The sequence below is a fragment of the Mustela nivalis genome, assembly GCF_964662115.1.
Source record: "Mustela nivalis genome assembly, chromosome: 5".
Classification (NCBI taxonomy): Eukaryota; Metazoa; Chordata; class Mammalia; order Carnivora; family Mustelidae; genus Mustela; species Mustela nivalis.
Window position 1 is genome coordinate 88858162 of NC_139024.1, and position 22469 is coordinate 88880630.

The 22469-nt window shown below is 56.6% G+C and overlaps 1 protein-coding gene across 7 annotated transcripts in view; it reads left to right on the forward strand.

Annotated features, from left to right (window-relative positions):
* Positions 1–2983: 2983 nt before the first annotated feature.
* TTBK1 (tau tubulin kinase 1) overlaps positions 2984–22469 on the forward strand; it is a 40631-nt gene continuing 21145 nt past the window's right edge. Inside the window, exons 1-14 of one of the 7 annotated variants that reach the window (XM_082729678.1) lie at positions 2994–3240; positions 6236–6397; positions 10488–10508; positions 11305–11452; positions 11700–11773; positions 11948–12088; positions 12875–12979; positions 13392–13457; positions 13914–14006; positions 14092–14217; positions 15512–15666; positions 16590–16845; positions 17074–17252; positions 19909–20470. In XM_082729678.1, the coding sequence (XP_082585804.1) occupies positions 6290–6397; positions 10488–10508; positions 11305–11452; positions 11700–11773; positions 11948–12088; positions 12875–12979; positions 13392–13457; positions 13914–14006; positions 14092–14217; positions 15512–15666; positions 16590–16845; positions 17074–17252; positions 19909–20470 (2034 nt within the window). In that variant the 5' untranslated portion in view covers positions 2994–3240; positions 6236–6289. Of the gene's footprint in view, positions 3241–6235; positions 6398–10487; positions 10509–11304; positions 11453–11699; positions 11774–11947; positions 12089–12874; positions 12980–13391; positions 13458–13913; positions 14007–14091; positions 14218–15511; positions 15667–16589; positions 16846–17073; positions 17253–19908; positions 20471–22469 lie in introns of all 7 variants that reach the window. The other 6 variants (XM_082729673.1, XM_082729677.1, XM_082729675.1 and 3 more) reach the window with 6 other exon arrangements.

A 22469-nucleotide genomic window follows, 5' to 3' on the forward strand; every position in this document is an offset into this window, starting at 1 on the left:
GAGCTGTGGAAAACTTCAAGTGGATAATTGGAGTCCTGAAGGAAAGGGAAGGCAGAAAAAATATTTGAGAAAATAATGCCTGAAATTTTTCCAAACTTGATGACATATAATTTCACAGCTACAAGAGCTACAAACCCTAAGCACAAGAAACATGGAAAACAACAATAACAGCAACACTACATTCAGGAGCCTGAGTGTCTCAGTGGGTTAAGCCTCTGCCTTTAGCTTAGGTCATGATCTCAGGATCCTGGGATCAAGCCCCACTTGCTCGCTCGCTCAGGCTCTCTGCTCAGCAGGGAGCCTGCTTCTCCCTCTCTCTCTGCCTGCTGCTCTGCCTACTTGTGATCTCTCTGTGTCAGATAAATAAATAAAATCTTAAAAAAAAACAACAACCCAACAACCAACCAACCAAACAAAAACTATGTCAACTCACATCATACCCAAATAGCTTTAAAACTGGGATAGAGAGAAAATCTTTAAAGTAGCCATAGGAGCAATGGATATTACATACAGAGAAACAAAGGTAAGGATAATTGCTGATTTCTCATCAGAAACAATACAAGCTAGAGTGACAATATTATAGTTCTGGGGACAAAATTGTCAACCTAGTATCCCAACTCAGTAATCAGATTAGACTGTGTTCTCCAGTGATTTCCTGTCTGAAGGTCTAGTTCCCCTGACATTGACTCTGAGATGGAGAGGACCATACAAGAAATTGACCGGGAAGTATTCTGAAGATCAACATCAGTAGAGGAGTGAAGAGAGCAGGACAATAGAAGTCCTGGCTGACCATAGCAGGAGTTTTGAAAATGGATGTCCCTTCAGAAGTATCCCGAGATGGGGTGAGGGGGCCAGACCTTTGTCCTCACAGGCTGATGATCATCGGTTGGATATGGAGCGTGCCAGAAAGGGCTCATGATGTTGAGGGGCAGCATTCTTGGCCAGGGGCAATTTCCAGAGAGGGAGTCAGCTCAGAGCACTCAGACTTTAGCACCCAAGGCAGCTAAAGGAATGAGTATCTCAATTCTGGAGGGGGATCTGGATGGCTCGTGACATTTTCCATTACACTTCCAAAAACCAAGTGTAGAAAATCCAGTCTTCTTAGCATGGCTCACAGGGCCCTATGTAATCTTGAGTATGTCTACCCCCAGCTTACCTCATGCCCTCTTCTCAGCTTGGAAGTCTCTCCCACCCTCTGGCCTGACCCCTCTTGTCTGTTGCAAAACTTCTAATCCTTCAACTTACGGTGGAATTCACCTCCTCTGAGTGGTCTTGCTGACTCAGTGGTCCTTCCTCCCGGCATCGTGGTTAGGAGCGTGGACTGTGAAGCCAGAGTTCGAACCCCAGTTCTGCCACTTGCTAGCTGTGTAACCCAAGGCAAATTACTCAACCTTTCTGTACCTCAGTTTCCTCCTCTATAAATTGGGTGTAATATTAGTACTGCTGCATCCTAAGGTTGTTATGAGGATTAAATGAGTTAATAGGTGTAAAGTTAGAATAGTGTCTGGCAAGAATAAATGGTTGCCATTTGTCATTGCTAATGGAGGCCTCTATGTATTTGTGGAAGGCATAAAGGATGAGAGAGACAAAGTGTAAAGTGCGTTCAGAGAATGTTGAGTAATTAAACTGGTCAAAAGGGTGGTAATAGTCTTTATACGGTATTATTACCATGTTGGGAAGAATTTTTAATGTTATAGTAAACAGTGTGCATTTTGGGCGCCTGGGTAGTTCAGTTGGTTAAGCATCTGCCTTCGGTTCAGGTCATGATCCCAGGGTCCTGGTATGGAGTCCTGCATCAGGCTCCCTGCTCAGTGGGCAGTCTGCATCCCCCTCTCCCTCTGCCCCTCCTCCCCACCCCACCCCGACTTGTACTCTCTGCTTTCTCTCATGTTCTCTCAAATACATAAATAAAATCTTTTTTTAAAAAGAGTGCATCTTGGGACACCTGGGTGGCTCACTTGGTTAGGCATCTGTCTTTGGATCAGGTCATGATCTCCAGATTCTGGGATCAAGCCCCATGTCTCCCTCCCTGCTGAGTGGGCAATCAGCCTGTTCCTCTGCCCCTCCCTCTGCTGCCCCTCCCCCATGCTCCTGAGCGCATGCTCTCTCTCTCTCTCTCGCTCGCTCGCTCTAAAATAAATAAATAAATAAATAACATCTTGTAAAAAATAAAAATAAAAAGAGTAAGTACATCTTACTTGTAATCAGTAAGAAACAATGACAAAATTTGCCAATAAATGGAAAGAAGGGCCAAAGACAGGAACAGGTTGAACCAGGAGGTAAGGCCTATGTGTGGGGAGGTGAGTTCTAGGCAAGGGATGTGTGAGAAGAAATAGGGGACGGAGAGACGCCTGGGTGGTCCAGTCGTTAAGCATCAGTCTTGGCTCAGGACATGAACCCCAGGGTCTTGGGATGGAGCCCCACATTGGGCTCCCTGTACTGTGAGAAGCCTGCTTCTTCCTCTCCCACTCCCCCTGCTTGTGTTCCTTCTCTCGCTGTGTCTCTGTCAACTAAATAAACGAAATCTTCAAAAAGACAAAAACAAACAAACAAACAACAACAACAACAACAACAACAACAACAAAACCCTCCTTTCCCCAGGTGAGGGGAAAGGAGTTTACAGGAAAGTAGTATGAGCACATGGAAGGTGCAGTGGGGCAACCATTTCAGGCTGACAGAGACAGGTAAGGAGTGACAGGGACATGTTGGGAAGGAAGAAGATAAGGGATGATCAAGACAGATGAGGTTTGTGGGGACAGATAAGGAGGGATGGGGTCCTGCCGGAGTGAGAGGTGGCGGTCAAGTGAATGGCGAAACCAGCGAGGAGAACCGAAGAGCTGGAGTGGGACCATCTGAAGGAGAACCCTAAGGCTGCAGGAGTGGGGAGAGGAGCGGAGTGAAATGTGATGTCAGAGAAAGGGCGGTGATGTAAGAGCCAGGCGGTGGGGCGGTGATGTCAGGGTTGGTGCTGATGCTGGCGGCGCAGTGCATTGTGGGCAGCTCCCCGCTCCGCCGCTGCCTCCGCCGTCGCCCGAGGAGAATCGGGGCCGGGCCGGGCCGGGCGGGGATGATCCCGGGCGGGAGGCCGCCGCCGCCGCCGCCACCGCCGCCGGAGGGAGCGGGCAGCCCCGCGCCGCACTGAGCCGCCCCCGCCCCCGCCCCGCCCCGGCCCCGGGGGATGCGCCGCCCCGAGCCGCTGCCTCCGCCGCCGCAGCCGCAGCCGCAGCGGGCACAGAGCAGGTGAGGCGGGGCGGGGCCGACGGCGGGCCGGCGGGGTCGGGGCGGGGGCTTCCCTGCGGGCTCCGCGGGCCTCGGGCCCGGCTCGCCTCCCAGCGCAGCCTTCCCCAGCTCCCCCTCCCTGGGCCGTGTCCGCCGGAGCCGGGACGCCCGCCGCTGGCCTACACAGCCTGGGCCGCATCCCGAGGCCTGGAACGGCTCCCTGCCCCCCGCCCCCCCCCCCAGCCCCAGCACACACACTCGCCCTCGCCAGCCAGCCCCCCACGGCCTCTGCCCCTCGCTTCTCACCGCTGCCCCTGTCCCCACGGCTTCACCCTGCTGTCACCCTGACAAGCCTTCCCAGCTGCCTCCATAACCTCTCTCCCTCGTCCTCACTCCCTCTGTCCCTGAGGCCGGTTGCCTTACCTACTTCCTCACCCCTTGAGCAGTGCCCAGAAGCCCCTCCCGGGGACCTGCCACTCCCTCACCTGTCATCAGGATCGCTGCTCATCGCCTGCTTCCCCCTTACCCAACCCCCTCCACGGATCCTGTCACCACCTCCCCCCCTCAATCCCTTCCCTTCGCCTCTGCCTTCTTCCTCGGCTCTTTTCACCTGTTCCCACTACCCCTCACTGGGTTCCTTCACCTCTCCTTACCTGCGCTCCCAGACACCTGGCTCACACCTTGCATAGTTACACATCAACACCTCTACTCACACACCATGATGAGCTCCCTCCCTCCCTGTGTCTCCCTGTCTCCCCATCCCCCCCCCCCCACAACTGGCCCCACACTGTTTGACAGACACTTATAAAAACCTCTTCCACAAACCCCCTCCCATGGCACACCCATACCTCCACATACTCAAAGGGTCCTGAGGAGGCAGTAATGGGACAGCTAAGTTCCTTGTGGTCTGTCGTCCAGCCTAGTCTAAGCTGAGGGCAGTCCTCTGAGGCAGAGAGTGAGGATGGTGGACAGGAAGAGGCTGGGAACCCAGATTTAGCCTTTGGCCACCATTCTCTTTTCCCACCCCACCTGTTCCTTCTAGGCTTGTCCATCTTGAAACTGGTTGCTACATCCCAAATTTCTACACCAACCTATAGAATCTACCATCACAGGACTGGAAGGCCCACCAGGGGTCACCAGCTGCTCCAGGCTCTCTCCCAACTGGTTCAATGTCTTCTTCGGTCTCGTCCTCAACCTGTTTCCACCTTTAGTCCAGAACCCTGCACCCCCTGCCTCTCCCTTTACCCTGCCATTGCCCTCACTGCCCTCTGGATACCTCATGCCCCACATGCCACTTTGGCAGAAGGTGGGCAGCGGCCCATTTGATTGACATCCCCATGGTTCTTAATCTCTGAAGTTGGGTGGCTTGGAGAAAGAGTCAGCTGAGTCACTTGAAGAAAGATAGGACAAGAGCGACAGTGTCCCTCTGTATAAAGACCTCTTCTCCACATGTCCCTCATGGCCCTCTATGACCTGTTGAAGGTGGTTTTTATGCCTTTACTATCCCATACTGCTCCCTGTATGAGGATGACTAGATACGGGAGCCTGGGGGAGATATCCCCACCCCAAGGAAAGACAGGTTTATGGAGTTTTTGCTCCATCCATCCATGCATACCTTGGTCACTATCTTCCTCCCCATCTCCATTCCACCCCACCTCGTCCCCAGCTAGAGCGACTGCTTTCCCACTGTGACTCTCCAGGGTCACTATGAGGGCAGAGTAGTGTGCTTATCCAAAGTGTAGGGGGAAGGGAGAAGAAAGAGAGGAAATGGCCTTAGTTCAAATCCTGCACGGGGTTGACAGAAATCTCAAAAAGCGGCCTGCTGTCTGTACACATGCACATCACAGACAGATACAACAACATGCAAAAGCACCCATGGACAGATGGACAGGAGCAGACACAAAGATACACGGACACACAAAGACATACACATACTCACGGAAGGACACATGTGCAGATACACACACAGACACATACATGTGCACACACATTTGTTTCCCTGGATAACGCTGGTGGGCTTTCCCAAGCCTCTCACTCAGGATACTCTCTTTGACATCCAACTTCTACCTCTGAGGCCTTCCTGTTCCGGAGCAGACAGAAAGGTGTGGTCAGAGCTCTCAGTGCACGCCCACTTCCTCGGCATTCCTCCGGCCTCTCACACCTATCCCATACCCTGTTGTCCCCAAGACCCCCCAGGTCTGTGGTCCCTCTGAAATCCATGTGCTGAGTACATCACCTCTGTTCATCCCATCTTTGCTTCTGAACCCCATCCCATCTTTGCTTCTGGATCACATCTTTGCTTCTGAACCCCATGGCTGTCAGTGAGTTGGACTCACCCCTGAGAATGGTGTGTGCCTCACACAACAGCAGCATCCTCACTTGGCACCATACCCAAGGGGCTGCTGTGCAACTCCTCTCCTTGCTTATCCCACCCCCTGTGGTGTAGGAGCAGGTCTGCATCACTCGGCGGCTCTCCCACGGGTCACCCCTCGGTCAGCAGGACTCCCTATTTTAGTAAGCTTCAGATGCTCAGCTCCATGGACATTTGGTGTCACCTCTGCATAGGAATGTGTGGGTGCGGGGGGGCGGGGCTCCCATCAAGTCACTCAGATGGATCCTTCTCAGCCCAAGTGTCCCCTACATAAGCATGGGGGGGGGTAGCAAGTGTCCTCCACGTTAGCATCTCTCTCTTTGGGAAATGCTGTCTCCCCCCCACCCTCGCCCCCAGCCTGCTCACACAGCATTTTCCTCTCCTTTTTTCAACATTCCTGTTGCTGCGTTTCCCATCCCCAGTTCCTAGTTTGTGTCTCCCTTCCCATGGATAGTATTTCTGTCTTCTCTTGTGACCTCCACCGGGGCGTTTACACAGTGCTTCCCCCAGTAACCCCTGGAGCATCTGCCCAGCGGGCCCCGGGGAGGATGCCTGCCAGGAGAATGGCGCTCCCCTCCTCCGTATCTGCAGGAGGGTCCCGAGTCCTTTGCCTGCCCCACTCACGGCCCCTCCCCACCCCCCCAGGTAGATGGCCCCCCCAGGGCAGGCCCTGCGGACACCCCTCCCTCCGGCTGGCGGATGCAGTGCCTAGCGGCTGCTCTTAAGGACGAAACCAACATGAGTGGGGGAGGGGAGCAGGCCGACATACTGCCGGCCAACTACGTGGTCAAGGATCGCTGGAAGGTGGTGAGTGACCCGGCGGGGCCAAGGGAGGGGTGGGGAGAGGAGGGGAGGAGAAGAGCAGAGAGGACCAGAGACCTGTTAAAACAGTTGCCCCCAACTCCTCTCCCCTAAGAGGGAGGTGCCCCCAAGTTCATCTGCATACTGCTTGAGGTCACTATTTTGGCGTACACTTGTGGACAATCGCTTTCTCCCAGCGCCCTCTCTCACCCCTTTCCCTGCTGGGTCACGTTGCTCGGGCCCAGCCTGGAACAACTCCTGGTTGGACGTCGGAGCGGGAGCTGCAGAGCTCTGTGGGGGAGGCGGGCAGGGTGGGGGAGGGGGCTCTTTCGTTGCCGGACCTTGGAGAAGGGCAGTGAGTGAGCATGTGTCCCTCCGCTTCCGCAGAGGACGGAAAGGCCTGGCTTCGGGGAAAGAGGCCCTGCGGGCTGTTCCCACCGCAGCCGCATCCATCTTCTCCTTCCACCCTCCTCCCTTCACTGGTTCCTGCGGCAGGTGCAAGACGCCGAGACTCCATGTCCCAGCGTGCCTTGCTCGTCCAGCCCAGGACTTCGGGCTATTCGGCCTGCTGGGAGTTGTAGTCCGAGCCTCCTCGGGGTTCAGACCTGGATGGGAGGGGGACCTGTGAGGGGTTGGGGGAAAGGCAGCGTCTGGGGAGTGGGACCTATCGTAAATCAATCCCTGTCCACCCCCTTTTCCTGTCGTCGCTTAAGAGCTCTCTGTTGTCCTCTTATTATTGTGGGGGCAGGATGGTGTAGGGCGGATTGCAGGGTGATGTTGTGTGAGCTTGTGGGGAGCCTGGAGGAGCGGAGGGAGAAGAGAGGAGGCCTACATTGAGGCTCTGTGTGGGTGTGTGGGAGTTGAGGGGAGAGGCTCAGCTCACCTGGGCTGCAAGGTTGAAGAGAGAGTGGGACCTGGGTGCTAGCTGATATCCATGGCAACAACCACCCCTCCAGCAGGTTCCCTAAAGGCCCAGGGATAGGGGCAAAGGTGGCAGTGTTGTCTGAGATGTCTCAGGGACTGGGAGAGGTGGTGGCACTTGGAGGGCCAGAGAGCTGAGGGAAGGGAGGGAAGGAGCCATTTAAGTCCCAGAGAGGACTTCCTGAGAGGGAGAGTGACAGGACAGAAATTGGGGAGGAAGAGCCAGGGCAGTGATCAAGGGAATGAGGACCTGGCAAAATGAGGAGTGTTCCTTCAAAAACACTCTGGGTCCCCTGATGCGAGAGCTTAGTTTCTGACAGATTGGAGGCAGAAGGACATTTGCCCTGAATAGGTGAGAAAGAGATGGTGTTCACACCATACTGAGTTTGGATTAGAACTTTTCACTGCTTTTTGAGGGAGGGGGTGGAAGATGAGTAGAGAGAGAAATGGCGGTGGGGGAGGGGTTGTTGGGGGAAGGGGAAAGTGTTTAATCTCTGCCAGGCTGACATCTCTTAACCATCACTCTCTCCCTGGCCCCTGGAGAAATAGAGAGGGTGGGGTACCAGATGCCTCCCCTCAGCCATCTCCCTGTGAGGGGTGGGGGACAGAGACAGGAGGCAGAGCTCAGGAATGGAAGAGAAAATGAGCTGACCAGGATGAAGGGAGGGGTGGTGGCACTAGGTGGAGTATTTACAAATAAGCATATTTGACCCTTCTTGAGGGGTGCTTCTCAGAATCAGAATAGCAAACACCACCACCACTAATAAAAACAGCATTCGTTTTGAGCACTTCTTGTTTCTAGACACTATGCAAAATGCCTTACCTGCATTATTTCACAAAACAATGGAATAGATATTATTACCCCCTTTTCACAGGTGTGGAAACAGGTACAGAGACTGACTCACCTCCCACGTTCTCCCGACGCCTGGGTGGAACCAGGTCTATCTGACGGCCGGGTCACCGGCCATTAAGCAGTACTGTTTCCCAAGCATTAGCCCACCCAAGAATCAAGAGCACAGAGATGAAGGAGTCTTTGTGACCAGTTCTAGAATAACTTTTTCATTTTACAGAGGAGGAAACGTGGAGGAAAAAACTTAAACTCACTCCAGGTGACCCAGAGCTGAGCCAAGAAACCAGTTTTCCCTTTTCCTAAGTGAATGATGGTCTTGTTGTATCATATTTGCCCTTCAGTAGCCCTCCTTTGACAGGGGAGGGGATCCTGAAAAAAATTAGGAGGGAAGGAATAGGGTCTGACAAAAAGAGGTTGAGAGAACATTCTGGTTACCTGGCTTGGACAGGGCTGCATTATGACTTTCATGGGTCCTGGGCGCTTTTGCCTTCATGGAACCCTTTCTCTCTAATAAAGTACTAAAAGCTATATTTTATGACTGCATTGGTATAAAGAGGAATGGATTAACATTACATATTAAAATGTTTTAACCCAAGAGGTCATTTGTTTTTCTTGTGATTTAAAAATATTGAAACATTTTTATGGCCCCCTAAAAGTATTATGGGCCACTTTGTCTGCTATCCCCGATGGGTGAGTGGTGTCTGTAGGGTCTGGGGAGGAGGGGTGTTAGGTGAGTGGGTGCATGCAGACCCCCAGCTTGCTGCCTCAGGGAGGTTCGGTAGTGGGTGTGGCAGGGTATGGAGGGGGTTAGGGAAGGAGAAACAGCTTCTGTTTGGAAGTGAAGATGGCAGAGAAATACCATTGGCCACCCTCGGAAATTGGGGAGCGGGTATTGGAAATATCTTGGTGCCCTGAGCCCTCCTTACCACCTCTTAGGAGGGTTTCGGAGCTTGGCAGATTCGGACTTGAATCTTAGCACTCACACCGTTAAGCCCTGTGCTGTCACCAGTTGCTGTGAGATCATGGTTAAGAGTGTGGGCTCTGAATTAGAGTGCCTCGGTTTAAGGGAAACTTGGCATTGCTGCTTACTAGCAAGTGTGACCTGGGGCATAGTACTTAATTCCCTGCACCTTAGTTTTCCTTCTGTGCAAAATGGTGACTCTTACGACCTTCCGCACCTGTGTTGTCAGGAACCTTAGGGGAAGAGCTGAGATGATGTCTGTGTGCCTGGAGCACAGAACCCGAGATGGGGCTTTTGTTCTCGCCCTCGCCCCCTTTCTTTTTTGCTGGCACACAACAAACCATAAAGGATTCTAGAAGATACTAGACTCTCCCCTGAGTTTAAACTTCCCCAGAGGGGGACATGCTGCTTCTTCCCTTGAGTCTGCGTCTATCCCCTCCGGATTCTGAAGTTCTTCTAGGAGGGGCACCTGGGTGGTTCTGTTGGTTAAGTGTCTGCCTTTGGCTTAGGTCATGATCCCAGGGCCCTGGCCTCATGCCCACCCCCCAAATCAGGCTCCTTGCTCAGCGGGGGGCCTGCTTCTATCTCTCCAGCTCCCCCAGCTTGTGCTCTCTCCTTTCTCTGTCAAATAAATAAGTCTTTAAAAAGATTTTTTTTAACGAAATTCTTCTAGGAGTCTGACTTAACTTTTGTCTGAAGTACAGAGAGACTCTGGTTTCACACTGTTTTTCCTCCTTTCTCTTTCCCTGTCTCCTTCCTGGGCACAAGAGCCTTCAGGACGCAGCCAGAGGTGCTCTTCTGTCTAAATCTTCCTTTCATCCTGTCTCTTCCTGGAGTGGTGTCAGCTGTCACCCGCTGGGAGCTCCCAGCCCTGGGCTCTGGCCTGCCCCTTCCCCGTCCATCCCCATGCTTCAGCCACCATTAAACATTTAATGGGACCTGAGTGCTGAAGAAGTGCTAAGGGGCGGGCTTAGAGATGCATGGGGCTCAGAGTCCCTTTACAGGCTGGCTGATCAGAGCAGCCTCCACCCAATCGCCAGCATGCCCAGCTGTGCTGGTGAGTTAACAAGCCAACGGGAGGCCAGTGAGCCTTCTGGAAGCTGTTCAGCGAGGGCAGGCCACCTGTGAGGTGAGCCGTACATCTTTTTTAACCAACTGAGTCCCGGCTTAGAACTCAGCATCTTTTCCTTGTCCCTCATCATTGCCAGCAGCACACTCACTCTCCAGGAACCCCGACGCCTCTGACTTGAAATGATTTTAATCCCTCCCCATCACTCAGCTTTGCTCATCTCCCCTGGCTGGCTCTTTCTCCAACTTAGTTCTCCCCTCTGCCTTTTCTCACTGCCTGCCCTGGGACGCTGGAGGAGGAGGGCCTAGAGGGTCAGGTCTGTACTGCCTCGCCCCCTGGGGGGGGGATAGATGGACTCTCCAAACCTGCATTCCCACCAGGGTCCCTGCACGCGCCCCTGGCCCCCAGAGGAGGCTCACCCTGGTTTGGGGCATCTGACTAGGGGTCTAGGAAGTGCCGTGAGCTTCAGCAGCAGGCATGGGCAGTGAATACCCTTTGGTGAGAGTCCTCCCCAAATACCCCCTCCCCCCATCACTCTCTCCCTTTAATAACACCTATCAGGAGACTGCCCACCTGAGGAAGGGCCTGCTTCTCTGGAAGATCCACTTTGAAGCTGGGAGGTTCTGGAAATTCGTTTTCCTTCTGGATGGTGGTGGTTTAATCTAGTCGAGGAGTAGGGGAACGGTGATATTTCTTGTCCTTCCAGAGAAGAAAAGTTTCATGATGGCCCATGATCTCTTTAGAACCCTACAAGGCTCGTCTCCATGTCTGTATGGAGTCAGAGGTCTCATACCCTTTCCTACTTCCCACTCTGACATCGAGCGCTCTGTGTGTGTGTGTGTGTGTGTGCGTGTGCGTGTGCGTGTGTGTGTGTGTGTGTGTGTGCGTGTGTTTGTGCGTGCGCACACGTGCACGCACGCCCATGGGCTGAGCTGTCTCTGGCACTAGGAAAGGAGGTAGGGGCCCTGGCGGGTGGGGCAAGGGAGACAGATACAGGATCCTCCTCTTCAAGGGTAGCCATACCCCCACCAAGGAAGGGCTAGGAATGGATGGGACGCAGAGCCGCTGAGCCTGATCCCTGTGTTTCCTATCCTCTTCTTCCATCTATGTAGCTGAAAAAGATCGGAGGCGGGGGCTTTGGTGAGATCTACGAGGCCATGGACCTGCTGACCAGGGAGAATGTGGCCCTGAAGGTGGAGTCAGCCCAGCAGCCCAAGCAGGTTCTCAAGATGGAGGTGGCTGTGCTCAAAAAGCTCCAAGGTGTGGGTCAAGGGCAGGAGGATGGGCAGAGAGGTGAAGGTTGGGATCTGGGGTCTGGGGCTAAGGGAGAGCTGATGGGGGATGCTGAGACAGGGCGGAGTCTAAGGGCAGTGGTGGGGAGAGGGGCAGGCGGAGGGAGTGGGAGAAGTCATGGGTCCAGGAATCAAGAACTCACTGGAGACCCCTGAGGATTGGAAGGGAGGAAGAAGGGGTGGGAGTTGGGAGACCCCTGTCTGTGCCCCCCCAGGGAAAAGCCACGTGTGCAGGTTCATTGGCTGTGGCCGGAATGAGAAGTTTAATTACGTAGTGATGCAGCTCCAGGTGAGTCAGTCCCCTTGGGGTCCTCCCTCTTCTCCCACAAAAGCTTGGGTTGTGACCATGGGCGTGGGGAGTGGGCACAAACCTTTGGGGATGAGGCTGGGTGGAATGTCAAGTGGTGCCACGGGGAAGGGGGCAGGGCAGCCGAGCCTAGCCAGCCCCCGCCGCCACCCCCAGGGCCGGAACCTGGCCGACCTGCGCCGAAGCCAGCCTCGAGGCACCTTCACGCTGAGCACCACGCTGCGGCTGGGCAAGCAGATCTTGGAGTCCATTGAGGCCATCCACTCCGTGGGCTTCCTGCATCGGGACATCAAGCCGGTGAGGGTTGCCCTCCCTGACCCCTCCTCCAAAGTGCACCCCCACCACTTCTCCTTCTCCAGGTCCCATGGTTTCTCCTCCAGAGCTGTGGTTGGGGCAGGAATAATTTCTTGTACCTGTCCCTTCCTCCTGCTCTCTGCCCCAAGCCCTCCTCCTCCTCTCCCCTGCCTGCCAAGAGCACACACCCCTGCCTTCCCCTGGCCCACTTCTCTCCTCTATTCTTCCCTTCTCCCTTACTCCTGCCCTGAGTAGTCCTTGAACTTTGAAAGGTGCTGGGGCTGGGGAAGCACAGAGGAATCTAGGACGAAAGGGACCAAGGGGCTGGGCTTGGTAAGGAATTCCCAGAAGTTGATTGTGTCTTGGATCCTGGTGTTGGAACAATCTCCAATTCAAATAAGGACTGACAACTGAGGTCCAGAAAGATTGGCTGAATGGCCCAAGGTCACACAGTAAGAACAATGCAGGTCTGCTGCTGCCTCAGAGCAGGACAGGGTCACTAAGCCACTCAGCCTTGCTGGGGCTTCCCAAGGACTGGGGACTGGATGCATACCTCAGTTCAACCCCCAGCTGGGTCATCATGGCTGTGTGATCCTGGAGAAGCCCCATAATCTCTTTGACCTTGGGAATGCTCAGCTCTTAGATAAGGGGGATCCCACCTGTCTCTCAGATGGGATGTGATGACCTGCGGTCCAAGGTGGTGTTTACACTTAACCATGGTTCTTGGCGCCCCTTGAGGTGAGCCGGGTGGGGTTGGAGCCCTGCGGTCACAGCTACTGTCTTCCCCAGTCGAACTTTGCCATGGGCAGGCTGCCCTCCACCTACAGAAAGTGCTACATGTTGGACTTCGGGCTGGCGCGGCAGTACACCAACACCACGGGGGACGTCCGGCCCGTGAGTACCGCCGCTTGCGGGGACCCCCGGCCGCCCCGCCTGTCTCCCTGACCTGGGCACCCTTCACCAATTCTTCCTGCAGCTGCCTAAGCCGAGCCGGCCTGGGATTCAGTAGGAACGGCACCTAGCTCGGTCTACACTCGGCCCGTCCCCCCCACCGCTCCTGGAGCTCTTGTAGTTGCATTAGCCTCACCCTGTGATCTGGCTGCCCACCTGGGTCGGGGACGGACACAGGGGCAGTGAGCAGGGTCAGGAGGTGGGGGTAGCACTGGGGTTGGTGTGTCAGTCTTGGGGGTGGAGGGAGGCAGTCCCGGTTAAAGGAGGCAGAGTTAGGCTCGGTAAGCAGGATGGAGATGCCGCGAAAGTCAGGGGCGGCGGGTGAAGGCCCTGCTGTGTGTTCTCCCTTTTGCAGCCCCGGAATGTGGCTGGGTTTCGAGGGACTGTTCGTTATGCCTCAGTCAATGCCCACAAGAACCGGGTGAGTGGCAGAGCTGGGCCTGAGGAGGTGGGGGCAGTGCGGCCCAGGTCAGGGGCAGAGTGTGCAGCTCAGGAAGAGGGACGGATGGGCAGCCATCGCGGTGGGCACAGCAGTATGGGGCAGGGGCTGGGAGCTGCCACACCAGAGACCACGGCTGGAAGAAGACTCCGCTGCCATTTCCCCGTGACTTCACCTTCATCCTTGTTTTTGGAGATTCCCTCCTCTCTGCTCACACCATCCGCGTGGGGGAAGAAGTATGGATGGAAGTTTTGATGTTAGGATTCTGTGTGTCTTGGAAGGTCAGGGAGAAAGCCATAACCAGGGAGACCTCAGCTCTGCTCACGGGAATTTGGGTGTCTGACCTCCCTGAGGCCAGACCCACCTCAGGAAGGGTCAGTCCCAGGGAAAGACCCGAGAGCTGTGGGTGACTCCCCTCACCGCCCCCCACCCCCCCAGGAGATGGGCCGCCATGATGACCTGTGGTCCCTTTTCTACATGCTGGTGGAGTTTGCCGTGGGTCAGTTGCCCTGGAGGAAGATCAAGGACAAGGTAAGCCCTGTGGGGCTGGGTCTGAGGAGGTGGAGGGGGCGTGGGGGCACAGGGGCTCCGTCACCCTGTGCCCTCTTGCTTCCAGGAGCAGGTAGGGATGATCAAGGAGAAGTATGAGCACCGAATGCTGCTGAAGCACATGCCCTCCGAGTTCCACCTCTTCCTGGACCACATCGCCAGCCTCGACTACTTCACCAAGCCTGATTACCAGGTGGGAGCCTGCCACCTGGCCCCCGCATCCCTGGACGTCTCCATGGGGACGACCATCCCCGGCGGCACCCACACTGCTGGGACCCCACTCCCCTGCTGGCTGAGCCCTGGGCGTCTTCCCCGGTCTTCCAACTGCATGACACTGTACTGTGCTCTTGTAAACGGTATTCATAGCTATGAGTTATCAACAGCTGACCCTCTTCTTGGTACTTTTTATGCATTAACTCATTTAAACTTCAAAACAAGCCTTTGGTGATAATGTGTGTTCCTTATGTGGTTATTCTAACACTCAACAATTAATGAAGCCAAATGCTTTCAAATATTTCACACCAGAATTCTGTGTTGCCCCCATTTCACAGATGAGGAAACTAAGACTGGGTAGCATGGCAGGGTGCAGGGCTGGGCCCAGGCACATCTCCTGACTCCCAAATCAGCTTTTTCCAAGGTGCCACCATCACACCCCTAGGGGACTCACTTAAATCCTGACAGGAGGGGGGGGATGCATTAGCAGTGTGCTGCCCAGGACCCACAATGTGCCAGGCACAAGTCTCCACACCCCAGAGCACAGCGACAGGCACACAGGGGGCCCTCAGTGAAGTGGGTCCTGCCAGCAGAGAGACCCTGCCCTGCATTCTGAAGAGAGCTAAGTCAGAGCTGGAATGGTCTGCGGGCCTCTGATGGGCTACGGGTGTCCACCACATCCTGAGCCTGGAGCCCTTTGGTTGCCACAGATGCCTCACTTGAGTGATAGAAGGCTCTGCCCCCCAGTTCTCCTCCTGGGGCTCCCCAGACCAGAGAGCTGCAAGCAAGTGAGCATACAGTGTGCTATGCTAGGAACAGAGAGCGGTGGATCAGGGAGTATGTGGGCGGGGGAATCAGGGAAGGCTTCGCAGAGGAGAGGACTGGTGGGTTAGGCAGCGCCGCTAGAGGCAGCAGTCTGTGCAGAGCGTGACCCCAGGTGGTGGCTTTGGGAAACTACCGGAGCTCCGGGGCTGCTGAGATGGTGGGAATGGCAGAGCAGGCTGGGTGGGGATGGTAGGCAGGGGACGGATCCCAGAGGGTTTGGTGTCCAGCCAGTGGGGCTCAAACCAAGATGGTGATTTGCATGCTGATTTGCATATTATGTGCATGTTTTCATTTAAAATCAATGTGCCCTTCTCCTTCCAGTGCCCCCTCTCAGCCCATTCCTGTCCTGGAAGGTCCCTCTCTTCCCCCTGCAATCCCAGCAACTGCCCCATTCTCCTGGCTAGCCCCAGGGTCACCTCTCTGTCCTCCCACCACCCCCACCCCTGCAGTTGATCATGTCGGTGTTTGAGAATAGCATGAAGGAACGGGGCATCGCTGAGAATGAGGCCTTTGACTGGGAGAAGGCGGGCACCGATGCCCTCCTGTCCACGAGCACCTCCACTCCACCCCAGCAGAACACCCGGCAGACGGCAGCCATGTTTGGGTGAGTCTCGGGAGGGATGATGGGCCAGTGGGGGGCCAGGACTGTCACCCAGAAAGTCAGCCCTCTCCTCCTCTTCCTACGTGGACACACCTGTCTTTCCTATTCTTGGTGCTCAACCGTGGGGTCCTCGAGCTCCAGGCAGTTCTGCCACCTCTCTGCCTTCAATGGGGGGACACAGCGGGTGTTCTCCTTTGGAGTTTTTGACCTAACTGGGGAGTGGAAAGCCCTGAGGGAAATTACCTGAGCCCCACACTTTGTTTCTGTTGTTCACACACATTCCTTTAGGCAGCATGTCCTGAGCCTGTGTCCAGGGCTGGTGGGGCTCAGAGAAAAGACCTGAAGCCCCTGCCCTCAGAGTGCTCTTGGGTCTGGGGTATTTGTCATGGACCGGTCCGTGATATCCGCGCTGGGTGACCAGCACAAAGACAGAGGCACCTGGGGAGGGGCCAGTGTGAGGCAGGGACCCTTACCCTACCCCGGGGAGGACCCAGGGAAACAGGGCAGGGGCTCCGGGAAAGAGACTCCGAAGGGCCTGATGGCACATCATGGTGCCTTGTTCTGCAAAGATACTGCTCGAGCAGTTCCCAAGTGATTCTTCTCTTTAGACCCCTTCTTGTTCTAAACGAGGCCAGCCAGCGAATTGCACTGGAAATCTGGTGGGGCCGGGAAAGTAACAGTCTCCTAAAGTGATAGGGTGACATGGCGGCCATGTTGGGCAGCCACATCTCCCTGCGGCCCTGTGCCAGCTTGAAAATGGCCCCAGGGCAGGCTTGGTGAACCGGGGATGGTGAGGGGCCCACAGACGTCCCCACTCCTGCCAAGACCTTTCCTGTGCCTGCTCCCTGGGGTGGCAGTGAGTTGCGGGGCCTGTGCTGGGAGGAGAGAGCACCCCTGCCAGCCCCGGCCCCTCCCGGCCTCTCCAGGGTGGTCAACGTGACGCCAGTGCCTGGGGACCTGCTCCGGGAGAACACTGAGGACGTGCTGCAGGGCGAGCACCTGAGCGACCAGGAGAACGCACCTCCAATCTTGCCTGGCCGACCCTCTGAGGGGCTAGGCCCCAGCCCCCACCTGGTCCCCCACTCTGGGGGTCCTGAGGCTGAAGTCTGGGAGGAGACGGATGTCAACCGGAACAAACTCCGGATCAACATCGGCAAAGTAACTGCAGCCAGAGAGAAGGACGTGGGTGGCCTTCCCCCGCTCCCACCCTGGTTCCCAGCCCATGGCTCCCTTCCCCTTCCTCCTATGTGCCCTCTCCCCAGCCATCCGCCCTCGGGCCCTGCTTCCGTGGCCTCGCCCCATGTCAGGATCACCAGCGTCGACCTCCCTCTGTCTCCTTCACCCTGGGAAAAGCACTTGGCCCACAGCCACCCTGTCGGCCCCCGTTCATGGGACTCCCCTCTCCTGCAGACCCCTTGTGTGGTGGAAGAGGAGCAGAGCCGAGGTGTGGGGGTCCCTAGCTCCCCGGTGCGTGCCCCTCCAGACTCACCGACAACCCCAGTCCGTTCTCTTCGCTACCGGAGGGTCAACAGCCCTGAGTCTGAGAGGCTTTCCACAGCCGACGGGCGGGTGGAACTGCATGAGAGAAGGTAGGTCTGGGGCTGGGCGCATGGCCAGGGGTCCCCTGGTCACTTCAGCCTTCACATGGCTGCTCTGAAGGAAAGAGCAGATGCAGCATGGAGGTGGGCAGGGACCCTGGGAGTGTTGAGGGGGTTGTCCTTGGGCCTGGGGTCGACCTTGGTTAGTCAGTGACAAGGCCTGGAGAGGGGGTAGGGGGTTCCGAGGTTCCAGCTCATGTCACGAAGGGATGGAGGGGGGGAGGCGGGTTGTTGGAGGCGTAGGCTGAGTCCCCGAGCCCAGGAGGAGGCAAGGGGTGAGCCGGTAGGTGGGTGTTCTTCTAGAACCTCTCCTTAGAAACTAATTACAGATGCCTTGGAGAAGCTGACTGGGCTCTCTTCAGCTTTGGGGGAGGGGCCTGGGAGGAGAGACCAGGAAATGCTCCGCTCCAAGAGGGGGTGGATCAAGTTTTGGGGGTCAGGGTGCAGGGATCTGAATGTCATAGAGTTATCTGGTTGGTGGGACAGAGAGTTTAGAGCCAAAATGTGAGGGTGGCCCATGGCCATCAGAGACCAGAGTCAGAACCTCCCTGAGGCCTCTGAAAGATGCCCCCACCCTCGTGTGGCTCTGAGTGGGCCTTCACCGCACAACAGGGCTGCAGTCTTCTCTGCACCAGAAAAGGAGCCTTTTTCCCAAGGCCAGGCTCAGGAGGCTGGGTTGCTTCTTCCCATCCATGCCACGTGTCTCCTCTTCCCCACCCATGGCCCCTCCTCTGGATTCTGCTCCAAACTGCACCCTGACTCTGGGGTGGGACACAGTGCCCTTTGCAGTGTGGCAGTGCTCAAGACAGAAGAGGCCTGTGCCAGTCCCTGCGGCAACCCCAGGACAGGGGGACACGGGCCCAGTGCCCAGGTTGCCACCAGCCCTCACACTCACAGTCACACTCACACGGGTTGGCCTCCCTGGGACTGAAGACCACGTCTGCATCCACGGTAGCCCAGCCCAGAGGGTCGAGGAAACAAGGAGAGCCAAGGAACAGCAGTGTGGAGGGGGTGTCAGTGGAGAAGAGAGGTGGGAAGGCCCCAAACAGACAGCCCTGAAGAGCAGACTGGCTTGACCCAGTGTGAACTCTTGTTTCAGGGCTAATGGGAAGAGGAGACGGCTGAAGAGAGACTTTCCGGAAGGGAAGGTTCAGGATCTTGTAGGGCAGGGCCGAGGTTTTGGGTGGGTTCTGGGGCTCTTGGGAGCGGGAAAAAGTATGAAGCCGCTGGGATTGGATGCCCACCTTCCCCCTTTCCTTCACCTCCCTTTCCCCCACCTTCAGCCCCTCTCTTCCTTGGGCGCCCTCTCTCCTTTATGTCCCTCAAAACAAACCATGCGCTCAGGAAAGGAAGCCACATCAGCCATTTTCATGGCAGGCCCTGAATCTCCTCTCTCAGGGATGTGTGTATTTTAAGCCTTATTAAATCAGTAACAATCTCCTGGAGAGGAAGGAGGTAAGTCCCACAGACCAGGGCGGAAGGATGTTGAGAAAACCCCACAGTGGCTCTGAGCTGCACCCGTTTCTGTCACAGGCTCGAGGCTGGGGGAGAATGAAAGTTAGCCCCCTGCCCACAGCCCGAGTGGGAGGATGTGCACAACCCGAGGCAGCTAAGCCTCCCTGGTTCTCAGTGAGGGGGCGTCCTTCCTACAACCAGCAACACCTTCACCTCAGGGCTGGTACCCAGCCCCCTCCCAGGCTGGGAGCCTCTGGAGGTAATGCGAGGTTCCCCGCACAATGGAAGAGATGTCCTTCAGCAGGGTCACTGGCCCAGCAAGAAAAGTCAGGTGGGGCCCAGGCCCTGCCAGGGGAGCTCACAGCCTCTGGGGAAGACCTATATGTAAACACACGTGCTCCATTCTGTGGTGAGAGGAGAATACAGCGCTGGAAGGCAAACTTGCCCGCCCCCAGCAGAGCAGGATGGAAAGGCTCCCCAAGGAGGTGACATCCGTGCGGGTGGGACAGCAAAGGGCGTGCAGAGAGTGACAGGCGCAATGGCACTGAAGTAAGAGCACGTGGGCAGTTCGGGGAAAAGCCAGTGACAGAGATGAGTCTGCCTCAGAGAATGGTGAACCTGGGCCCTGGCCTGGCCACCTGAGTGCCCAACTAAGTAATATGGACTTTGTTCTCCAGGCTGGGAGCCACTGGAGTTTGTTGGGGGTGGTGACACCAGCCAGGCAGGCCTGGAGGGTGGTGGTAGAAGAAGCTAGAAAAATCATCTGCCCCCTCGAGGGCCAGGTGGGTGCGTTTGCCTTGACGGCAGTGGGAGGGAACCTCCAACAGGGTATGAGCACCAGACGGGGAACATAGGGTTGGCTTTCGGGAGGTTAGGTTTCCTGCGTGGTCCAGAAGACAGCGTTCCTTGGGCACGGGAGTGAGGTTTCATTTTCTGCTTGTTTGTATTCCTGGAAGGCAGTAAGCATCCAAATCCATGTGTTGAGTGAATGAATGAATGAATGAATGGGATCTCTATGGGGAGTGAGGTGGGAGGGGGTTGGTAAGCCAGGTGGTGACCAGGCCTGGCCCCGGGTGACAGAGCTGCTCTGGCCAGTGGGTTCCAGGAGGCACGGTCCACCAGGCCACCTTCTCGAGTCCCTTGAAGAGATGGAGAGGCTGGGCACTGAGCCTCACTCGGGGTGGCTTTGCAGGTCACGGATGGATCTGCCTGGCTCCCCCTCGCGCCAGGCCTGCTCCTCGCAGCCGGCCCAGATGCTGTCAGTGGACACGGGCCACCCCGACCGGCAGGCCAGCGGCCGCATGGACGTGTCGGCCTCTGTGGAACAGGAGGCCCTCAGCAACGCCTTCCGCTCTGTGCCACTGGCCGAGGAGGAGGATTTTGACAGCAAGGAGTGGGTCATCATTGACAAGGAGACGGAGCTCAAGGACTTCCCCCCGGGGGCTGAGCCCAGCACGTCGGGTACCACGGACGAGGAGCCTGAGGAGCTGCGGCCACTGCCTGAGGAGGGCGAGGAGCGGCGGCGGCCAGGGACAGAGCCAACCGTCAGGCCCCGGGGCCGAGGTGTGCACACCCTGGCTGAGGAGGACCCTCGGCAGACTCCATTCCAGCCCCCACCACCCCAGCTGAGCCAGGCGGAAGGCCGGTCAGAGACGTCGCAGCCTCCCACGCCCGGCAGCCCTTCCCACTCACCACTGCACTCGGGACCCCGCCCTCGACGGAGAGAGTCGGATCCCACGGGCCCGCAGAGACAGGTAAGGTTGGGTTTGCACCCCACTCCCCGCCCCTGGATGCCCACAGTTTTTGCCTGGAGTGTTCCCTGTGGGCTCCCCATGGGCTCCTTGGGGACTGCTGACTAGCATCCACCAGTTGCAGGCTGTGTGATGAAGGTAGATAGGTTTAAGGGTCCAAAACCATGCTTGGGGGACGGTCAGAGCTTCCCAGAGGAAGTGCCCTCCATGTTCTGAGTTGAGTCTTGCGTGATGAGCAGGTTCAGCCAGGTGACAAAGCAGGAGAAAGGCCTCTGAGGCCAAGGGGACCGTGTGTGCAAAGGCCCGGGGGCGGCAGTCAGAAAGCGCTGCCCTGATGGCATGTTGCAGAACAGGTGAGGCTGCGAGGTAGGTCCCCCAGTCCTGGCCCCGAGGGCCTCAGGGTGAAGCTAAAGGGTTAGGGTTTGATTCTGAAGGCTCGGTGAGCCACCCAAGGCTTTTAAACAGAGGTGTACCATGATCCCCTTGGTGCTCTTGAATGAGCCTTCTGGTTGCTGGGTGAAAACGGATGAAAGGGCCCAGAACTATAAGCAGGAAGGCCCCATGGCAGGTGCCAGCAGGAGAGCAGCCTGGTGGCTTGGACCAGGACCAGGGCTCTGGATGTGGGGCAGGGTGGATGGAACCAAGAGGTGTTGCGGAAAGAACTGAGGGGCTGTGAACTGGTAGAGGGGGGAGGTTCTCGGCTGGTGCCCAGAGTTCTGTGTGGACAGCAGTGCCATCACTGAGTGGTTTTGAAGGGAGCATGACTCCTCAGAGGGTCTAGGGAGAGCCAAGGAGGTGATGCTGGAGGGCTCCAGGGCTGTGCTGTGTTCCAGTCAATCACCCCATGTCAGGGCCCTGTGCCAGGTGGCTCTGGAAAGTGCCAGGGTTCAGGGCCAAGGTCAGATCAATCCACTGCATGCGCCGATTGGGAGGCCTGGCCTGGGAACATGTGGGAGCCTGGGAGAAGGGCAGCCCCAGGCAGGACTGCGTTCAGGGCCCACCCCCTTGTCTAGAAAAGAGGGCCTCTGAGCTGAGATCTTCGGGGCTGTGCATCCTCACTGTGCCTTGGACCCTGGGAATCTGGGGCTCAGAAAGTGGAAACTCTGGGCCCCTACCCAGAGTGCTCCTAGCCAACCTGAGTCGGAGGCCCAGGCAGGGCAGGGTGTGGGCCAGCATGACTGGGTTGGGGACCTTGTTCCCACCAAGGCCAGCACTGGAGAGAGAGCAAGATCTGTCTGGCTCCCCTCTCATTTTCTCCTGCGTTCATTCATCCATTCAGCAGCTATAGTCTTCCTGAGCACCTCGCCTATGCTGGGCACCAGAGGCATCAGAGGTCAAACGCACGCACAGGAAGTTCAGAGTCAAGGAGGGGAGACTGACAGGGGTGGTGTAGGGTAGAGAGTCCAGAATCAAAGTCAGGACGCCGAGGCTCTGGACCCGGGCCCTCTGTTTGTCCCCTCCTGGTGATTGCAGGCCAGGTGGATCTCAGAGAGGGAGGTAAGCTATCTGGGAGGTTTTCTTCACCTTCTAATTCCTCCTGGGTGTGGGGAACAATCCTTGCAGGGGGGAACCGCAGCCAAGCAGGTAAGGGGAGAGAGTTGGGGACGGTGGGCACGGGCCTCTTGTACAGTCTCAGTGTTGGGTTCAGGTCCTGCTGGTGCTGTGGGCCCGCCATGAGCTGTATGTGTCTGGAGGGCGTGTTCGGTGTTTGTGGGCCTCGGTTTCCCCACAGCGCACTGCAGCGAAGTTGGTTAGCCTTCTGCTGCTGTGATTGCATGCGCTTCCGTGTTTGTGTAGCTCAGGAGGGCACATGGCTGTGGGTCTGCGCACACAGCGGCGTGTCTATGCAACATGCCCCGGGTCTGCAGGAGTGCAGAGAACCCCGGAAGCCAGGCTGGGGATGGCAAAGCTTGAAGGGCTGGGAACCATCAGAGCAGTAATTCCACTGACGGCAACCAGAGCTGCACTCTTTCAGTGCCTCCCTAGGGCACTTGTGTCTTCC